General features: G+C 33.1%; 1 protein-coding gene across 1 annotated transcript in view; it reads right to left on the reverse strand.

The window, feature by feature from the left end:
• The window catches only part of COL21A1 (collagen type XXI alpha 1 chain), a 217,989-nt gene that overhangs the window by 114,870 nt on the left and 93,555 nt on the right, over positions 1-9,564 (reverse strand). The window contains exon 4 of the mRNA XM_081828461.1: positions 6,306-6,857. Within this exon, the coding sequence (XP_081684587.1) occupies positions 6,306-6,857 (552 nt within the window). The remainder of the gene's footprint in view (positions 1-6,305; positions 6,858-9,564) is intronic.

Below are 9,564 nucleotides of genomic sequence, written 5' to 3' on the forward strand. Positions count from 1 at the left end.
GGTGATGGGTATTAAAGAGGGCACGTTCTGCATGGAGCACTGGGTGTTATGCACAATGAATCATGGAACACTACATCAAAAACTAATGATGTAATGTATGGTGATTAACATAATAAAAAAATTTTTTAAAAAAAGACTATCTCCCCCTCTCCTTCTGCGCCTCCCTGCTGTGTGCACACATGTTCTCTCGCAGTCTCACTCTAAAATAAAAATAAATAAATCTTAAAAAAACTCACTAGTTAAATATATAGACAAGTTCAGAATACTATAATACTCTAACAGTGGTGTGTAAATCACTTTTAATTCTGACAGAGAAGTTAAAATAAAAAATTATAAACAATAACTGTAAAAATACGCTAATGAATACACAATGTAAGACGATGTAATTTGTAACATTAATAATAAAGTGTGAGGGGGCAGGGAGAAGCAAAAATGTAGAGTATTTGTATGTGATTGAAATTAACGTATCAGCTTAAAATAAACTGCTGTAACTATATGATGCTTTATGTAACCCCCATAGTAACCACAAAGGAAATACCTATATAAAAGATACACAAAAGAAAATGAGAAAAAAATCAAAACATGTCACTACAAAAAAAAAAAAAGGTGAATGAAACACAAAAGAAAAAACACAAAGCAAGACAGAAAAGAGGGACCAAAAAAGGTATAAGACATACTGAAAACAATTAACAAAATGGTGGTATTAAATCCTTCCCTGTTGCTATTTCAGATATAAATGGATTAAACTCCCAAATAAAAAGACACAGAGTGGCTAAATGGACCAAGGGGGTGTGGGGAACAAGATCCAACTATATACTGTCTATAGGATACATACTTTAGGATTACAGACACACACAGGCTAAAATAAGGGGACAGAAAAAGACACTCCATGCATATGGTAACCAAAACAGAGAAAAGGTGGCAATACTTAGACAAAGCAGACTAAGTCAAAAACTCAAATGAGACAAAGAAGGACATGATGGGATAATAAAAGGGTCAATACACCAGCAAGACATAACGATATAAAAATATATGCACCCAACATCATAGCACCCAATATATGAAGCAAACACTGACAGAACTGAAGGGAGAAACAGTAGACATAGAAACAGAATACACAATAATAGTAAGGGATTTCAATATTTTACTTCCAGTAATGAATAGAACATCCAGACAAAAGACCAAAAAGGGAACACAGAACTTGAACAACACTATAGACCAAACGAGCTAACAGAGATACAGAGAGAACATTCCACCACAGTAGCAGAATACACATTCTTCTTAAGTGCAAATGAAACATTCTCCAGGATAGATCACATGTTAGGTCAGAAAACAAGTCTTAACAAATTTAAGAAGACTGAAATCATACCAAATATATCTCCCAACCACAACATAATGAAACTAGAAATTAAATGGTAAGAGGAAAAGTGGGAAATACACAAATATGTGGAAATTAAACAACATGCTCTTGAACAACCATTTATTCAACCACTGACTCAAAAAAATCAAGAGAAATTAGAAAATATCTTGAGATAGACAACAACTAAAACACAACATACCATAATTTATGAGATGTACTTAGTATTCCAAAATACTAAGTATTTTGGAATAAAGGATCTCAAATAAACAACCTAACTTTATTCATTAAAAAACTAGAAAAAGAACAAAGTCAGCCCAAAACTAACAGGAACAAGAGAATAATTGAAATTCTAATAATCTTTAAGATAATTAAGATTAGAGCAGAAATAAATGAAATAAAAAAGGGTAAAACAAAAAAAATCAAGAAAATTAAGAGTTCATTTTTTTAAAAAATCAACAAAACTGAGATTAAGAATTCCTCATATCAGTGAGATCATATGATACATGTCTTTCTCTGATTGACTTATTTTGCTTGGCGTAATACCCTCTAGTTCCATCCACGTCGTTGCAAATGGAAAGATTTCATTTTTGTTTTTTTGTTTTGATGGCTGCATAAAAACAAACTGAGGGTTCTAAAGGGGGGAGCTGGGGGGATGGGTTAGTCTGGTGATGGGTATTAAAGAGGGCACGTATTGAATGGAGCACTGGGTGTTATACACAAACAATAAATCACGGAACACTACATCAAAAACTAATGATGGAATGTATGGTGATTAACATAATAAAATTTTTTAAAAATCAACAAAACTGAAATAACTTTAGCTAGATGAAGAAAAAAAAAGAAGATTCAAATAAACAAAACTAGGAATGAAAGAGGAGACATTACAACTAATACCACAGAAATACAAATGATCATAAGAGACTGTAATAATTATACATCAACAATTTTGATAACCTAGAAGAAATGGATAAATTTCTGAACCATAAGAAACAGAAAACCTAAACAGACCTATAACTCATAAGGATATTGAATCAGTAATCAAAAACCTCCCAACAAAGAAAGGCCCAGGACCAGGTGTCTTCACTGGTGAATTGAATTAATATCAGTCCTTCTCAAACTCTTACAAAAAACTGAAGAGGAGGGAGTACTTCCAAACTCTTTTTATAAGGCCAGCATTGCCCTGATAAAAAGGCCAGAAAAGGACACTACAGGAAAACTAAAGGTCCATATTCCTGATGAGTATAGATGCAAAACTCCTCCACAAGTTACTAACAAAATGAATTCAACAACATTATCAAAAGGAGCCCAAAAAATCATACATCATGATCCAGTGGAATTTATCCTTGAGATGCAAAGATGGTTTAACCTATGAAATTAATCAATGCAATACACCACATTAACAGAATAAAGGATAAAAGTCTCATGATCATCTCAATATTTGCAGAAAAAACATTTGACAAAGTTTAACATTCTTTCATAATAAAAACACTCACCAAATTAAAGAAGGAATTTACCTCAACATAATAAAGGTCATATAGGAAAAGCCCACAGTTAACATTTTAATCAATGGTGAAAAACCAAAAGCTCTTCCTTTAAGATCAGGAAAACGACAAGGATGCCCACTCTTGCCACTTCTGTTCAACATAATATTGTAAGTACTAGCCAGAGCATCAAAAGTAATAAAATACTAAGGAATAAACTTAGGAGGTGAAACACTTGAATGCTGAAAACTACAAAACACTGCTACAAGAAACTAAAGAAATCACCAACAAGTAGATACATCTCATGCTCATGGACTGGAAAACTCAATAATGCAAAAATTTCCCTATCACCCAAAGTAACCTATGGTTTCAATGCAATCCCTATCAAAATCCCAAAAGCCAGTCACAGAAGGACAAACACTGCATGATTCCACCTTTATGAAATAATGTAAAGTAGTCAAACTCATAACAACAGAAAGCAGAATGGTAGGTGTTAGAGGGGGAGGGAGAGGGAAATGGGGAGTAGCTGTTCAACAGGCAGAGTTTCTGTCATGCAACCTGAAGGAGTTCTAGATAATCTACAGTGCAACACTGTGCTTGTAGTTAACTATACTGTACTATACACTTAAAATGTTTAAGAGGTTAGATCTCATGTGTTTTTTACAATAAAAAAGTAGAATGAAAAAGAAAAAATCAAACTCTCAGACAGATAAAGAAATCATTGTCCATTACAAAAAGATCTTCCTGAAATAAGAAACGTACTACAGAATACACCTTTAAGGAAATGGTAGGTCTATGAAGTTGAAATAATCCATGTGGGACCAAAGAAGTAAATAATATTTTGTTCACTGTGGATCACAACAAGAGTATAAAAGTGAACAATATTAGGAAATGGTAATCCCATATGATAAGCACTTCAATGTAGAATTTAACCATTTGTCAAAAAAAGAAAAAGATGAAATTTGTCAAACAATGCACAAATTGCAAGATTTGAGGCTTCTGCAATACAACAATGCATTAATCATAATCTAATAGTTATTAAAAAGTCAAGTGCAAAAAAGCCTTTATATTCCCCTAACTACAATTTCAAAAACATTTTAAAAGATGGCTATTGTACAGCATGTTTGTGAACTGAATAGACACAGACATTACTTACATTCTTTCTTTGAGTGTGCATGAAGAAATATTTGGCAAGATTTCAAATTTAATTTTTTTTACAGACTGGACATTTTTGCTAAAAGAATTTTTTACCCCTTTTAAGCACAGCTACTCTTTCATGTGTAATTAGAATTTTTTAAATAGAATGCATTTACCAAAATATGTATCTACAGAAAGTGTCTGAAGCAAGTACTGCCCAGACATACTCAAATTTATATTTTAGGATATAAAAGAATGGTAAGTAAAATATCACCATGAAAAGTCTGTTTTAATAATGAAATATATCTAGCTTCAAAACCAAAGAATTCTAATTCTAATCTTTACAATGTATTTAAAAATCTATGTATATCAATTATTTTTCAATAAAATTGGGAAACAAATATAAATTCTTCTCTCAAGATGAGAAGAGTCAACACAGTCTTACTGTTGGAAACATAAAAAGAATAACTGTGATGATCATTTGTACTTGCTATATAGTACCTTTTTAAAAGTTTGATTAAAGAAAATGCTTAACTTCTATCCCTTCTTAAATAATCTAAAAATAAATTTAAATGTTTTTCTGTACTATAGCCCCCAAACAAATATGAAGAAAATAAAGAAATAAGTTTGTTTTCTAGACCACAATCACTTAAAAATGTTTTTTAAGATTTTATTTATTTATTTGAGACAGAGAGAGAGCGCACACAGAAACAGAGTGAGAGGAAGAAGCAGACGCCCCACTGAGCAGAAAGCCTGCAGGGCTCCATCCCAGGACCCTGAGATCATGACCTCAGGTGAGGTAGATGCTTAATCAACTGAGCCACTCTGGCATCCCAGAAATGTTTCTATCAAATGTGAACCAACTTGTTTTTGGAGCTTTTTTAGGTAAACTAGAAAAAAAAAAGCCTTTCCATTTTACATGAATATTATTTTTTAGGTATATTGTATGTTACATGCCTATAATATTACAAACAAATTACTCTCCCCCAAAATAATATGAATATAAGCATGTCTATATCCTTATATGATTAATATTTGCCAAAAATTGGAGCTTTTCCGTACCATGCACTTATCATAAACACAACGTTAGATTTAATGGAATGATATAAAAATAATTGACTAATAAGTACTATATTTTCAAATGTTCTCTCACTGATGGTAGAAATTTAAGTCTCTCTCAAGTGCAATTTTTAACATTTTCCCAGAGCTTTAACAATGAGAGTACTTTGACCTTTGTTTTTGAAAAAACTGAGAGATTCCCATTCAGACTCTGTACAAGAATATTCACGGTTATTTATAGCAGAAAAACTTAGAAATGAACTAAACACATTGACTGATAAATGGATAAAAAAAGATGTGGTATATATATACAATGGAATATTATTCAGTCATCAAAAAGAATGAACTCTTGCCATTTGCAATGACATGGACGGAGCTAGAGTGTATTATGCTAGGCGAAATAAGTCAGAAAAGAACAAATACTGTATGATTTCACTCATACATGGAATTTAAAAAATAAAACAGATGAATATAGGGGGGAAAAGAGAGGCAAACCATAAAATAGACTCTTAACTATAGAGATCAAATTGAGGGTTGATGGAGGGAAGATGGGTGGGGGGTGGACTACATGGGTGATGGATATTAAGGAGGGCACTTGTGATGAGCACTAGATGTTATGCTTAAGTGATGAATCACTAAATTCTACTCTATACTATATGTTAACTAACTAGAATTTAGATTTTTTTCAAAAAGAAATGAACTAAACACACACAAAAAAGGGAAATTATTAAATGAATTATCTTAGGATACTAAGATTGCTATCATGTTAATAGAGGATGAAAATTATACATAAAAATAATAGAATATACAACAATATGAAAATAGAGTATGAAATTATATATACAATGTTATCCTTATTTAGGCACATGAATAAGCTCTCAGACACACTGAAATAAAAAAAGAAAGACTGGAATGAAAAAGACAAAAAACTCACTAACAAGAGTAATAATGATCATATGTGGTTTACATATATTCTTATTTTTTATGTGTCTTTATTTTCTTCCATCTCCACAATAGACATGCTGTAATTGAAAAGCAAAAGCAACAAAAAAACAAAGTATGACATTTTCCAACTGTAGATTTCTTAAGTAATTGTTTCTAAAAAACAAAATTTATCCAGAATAAATGAAACACAAAAATACACATTCACCTCAATTCTAACATGATAATTTGACACTAAATATAACTACATTGGTATAAAAAGCAGGTTATACCAAAGTGTTAGAAAATGCAATTATTAATGGTTTCCAAATTCTATTAAGGCTTACCTTCACAAAGTTTCTGCTTCATCACCTCCCTTATTTTGGATATTGCAATATAGTCTTCCACATAGAACACGTAAGTAGATGAAGGCTTATTGGCAATTGCTCTAAGTTCTGCGTCTTCTGTTTCTGAACCAACGCCAATAGCAAATAATGTTATTTTACTGTCTCTTGCTGCTTCTGCTGCATCTTTAACTTCATCTTGGGATTTACCATCTGTAAGTACTACTGCTATCTTAGTCAGAAACCGTGAGGATTTGGCAAAAAGGTAATCAAGCGCAAACTGGATGGCCTTTCCAGTTCTTGTGTTTCCGCCCAGGTAATGTATGGATTCCACTGCTGCCATCAAATTCTCTCCTGAATCATGACTTCCAAGAGGAATCTCCAATACAGGGTAGTCACTATACTGGACCACACCAACCTGAATAAACTTCGGTCCTATGTCAAAGTTTTTTGTGATATTGACGAGCCACTTTTTCACTATTTCGAAGTTTTCTGGGCCAACACTGTAAGAGCCATCTAAGATGAAAACTAAATCTGTCGGAGCAGTACGACAACCTAAGTGAAAAAGAAAACCATCAGAGCACATTTGTTGTATAATACGCAAAACATGGGAGGTTTTTACTCACAATCTTTAAGTAAGCAGATGCGGGGGATCCTTTCACAACATACATGTGTATCAAATCACCATGAGGCACACTTTAAATATAATACAATCTTATATGTCCATTATACCTCAATAAAGCTAAAATTTTAAAAAGAAAAAGTAACCAGTTCATAAAGCTTTGTGAAGATTAAATAAGATATACTGCCTAGCTCATGAAAATTCTTTCTAAATGAGAGCTATTATTTTTGTTGACACTTTAAAATTCCATTGTCTTAATTTAAGGATTAATGATTCGGCTTTAAAAGTAGGAAATAAAAAATGCATGCTGTATTTGACCTGATATCTAGATAGCTCTTTGTAGGGGCAGGTATTACCATAAAGCAACATTTAATTCCCCACTGAATAAATGAAAATTCAAAAATAAAGAAATAAATTACTTTCAGCTATATGCTAATAGCATTCTTTTAAGTTATCCATGAAATGTTTAGTTTAATGCTAATCTGAAGTATTTACTAAAATAAACCAATGAATGGGAGAAAGAAATTTAAAAACAAAAAATCTTTCTGCCAACTTTAGGATTCAACTAGCCAATAAAGATCCATATTCTTTGATATAGTTGATAAAAGTTTAATGAACCAAGACCACCAATGTAGTCTACTTTTGCACTACATGCAAGAGCAGTGTTTAAAGATCTGATCTCTCATCTTCAGCCAGTAAGACACTCATGCTAAGTGAATCTGTGTTAATGGGTATAAAGCTATTCCTTTCTCCATAGAGATAAAGATTCTTGTTTCAAGATACCAGGAAACACATGTGATCAGCACACCTGAGAGTTCTACTGGAGAACAAAAAACTATCTTTGGTATAAGTTATACCTACACAAGTTCTAAGCACTTGTCAAAAGAAAAAAAATCTTAACTCTCTTTTCTGCAGTACACAGCATGCCTCCAACCCTGTTTTATTCTGTCAGTATATGTATATTGAATAGCTACTCTGTGCTTGATATCATGTTGGGTACCAGCTTCAAAGATGCCTAAGATATCTCAAACAGATACCACAGTCTATTTAGACAGACAACTGGCTGGTTAGGGAAAGTACAAAATATTGAGAACATTTAGGAAGGGTAGCAAACTAACTGTTCAAAGTCAGAGTAGATCCTGTGGGAAAGCTGACAGGGAACCTGAGATCTAAAAGGAGAGCTTTAGCCAGGTGAAGAGGAGGGCCTTTTAATCAGAGGGAATAGTAAGTACAAAGGTCCAGAGGTAAGAATTGAACACAGCCCAACAGACAAAGTGGTTTGTTTAATTCTGACAGTTTGAAATGGCCAACAGAGTACATTGAAAGGAATGGCTACACTTCCTCTTTCTCTCAATTCTGCACTTAAAGCAGCAAAAATACCATTTATGGCCCATCAGATAAAGATCATATGTCCCTCGAGAAGGTAAGTTGGAGAAGGGTGAGATGAGTCAAGGTAATATAATAACAAATTTTAAGTTTTGTGTTTCTACTCATATTAATGGTCTCCCTTAGTAGTGATCAGATGCCCAATATAATGATTTATTTTCTGCAGACATTACAAATAAGATATCATAATTGCAAAGGACAGTCCTGGAGGATAAAACAACGTTCAGTGACAATTAGTATTTGTATTCCTGCATTTCCTTAGAAGTAAAATCAATCAATCAATCTCTCTTTCTCTTTCTCTCTCCTTTCCTTTCCATTCTTTTCCTAATATTTGTCTATTTCCATACCTGGAATGATGACAAGGCTCACACAAAGATGCCTCAATTTTAAAGTTAACTCACCCATCACAGTAACCAGCAAAAATAAACACTATTGTCAGGTGAACATATAATCCAGAAGTTACCAAAAATTTTTTTAACTGCCAAAACAGGAATTTATCTCAAAAATGTAACCATGATTATGATATCACTCTTAAGGTGGCAGTGAAGTCCAAAAAAGCATGAGGAACACTATTCCAACCTCCTTTCGCATGGTGAACACTGCCAGAGTTCAGGCCAGGGACAGCAGAAATGGAATTCTTCCCCAAAGACAAATTTTCTAACCCTAGGGAATGCAGGTCTTCTGGTTTTATTGGACACTGGACTGGGATTAGAGACATATGCTTTTGTTGGGCTTTTGTGGGAGAAACAAAAGGACAGGCAAGTTATGTTTGCAGAGTTCTTCAGGGTTGTCCTTCCTCACTATTATGAGACTCATTGTCTAGACCTACTAGTGCTTGTGTGCCACTTGATTCAGTGTTTATAAACTCTTACAGGGTTATTCTTGGTCCTTCATATCCCTTTCTAGAGCCATGGACCATATATTTCATAACTGCAAGGTTAGCCAAGAGCATGGGTACAAAAGCAAGTACTGCCATTTATAAAAACTAGACAAAATACCACTCCAAAAGACCTCTTCTTGGAGAGATGAATCACCAATGTCATAGAAAAAAAAAAAAAGGACTGAAGATCAAAGGCATAGTTCAAATACTAGTTATAGCTCTAACCAGCTGTATGATATTAGGTAAGTCCCTTAAGTTTTGTGAATCTCTTTCCCTACTCAAAAAACAGAGAAAAGAATATCTACCTTGTACAGTACTTGAGTGGATTAAACTATAAAAATGTTATACAAACATTAAATTTATTATTAATAAAT

The sequence above is a fragment of the Leptonychotes weddellii genome, chromosome 8 (genome assembly GCF_054177405.1).
Source record: "Leptonychotes weddellii isolate Sample4059 chromosome 8, ASM5417740v2, whole genome shotgun sequence".
Taxonomy (NCBI): domain Eukaryota; kingdom Metazoa; phylum Chordata; class Mammalia; order Carnivora; family Phocidae; genus Leptonychotes; species Leptonychotes weddellii.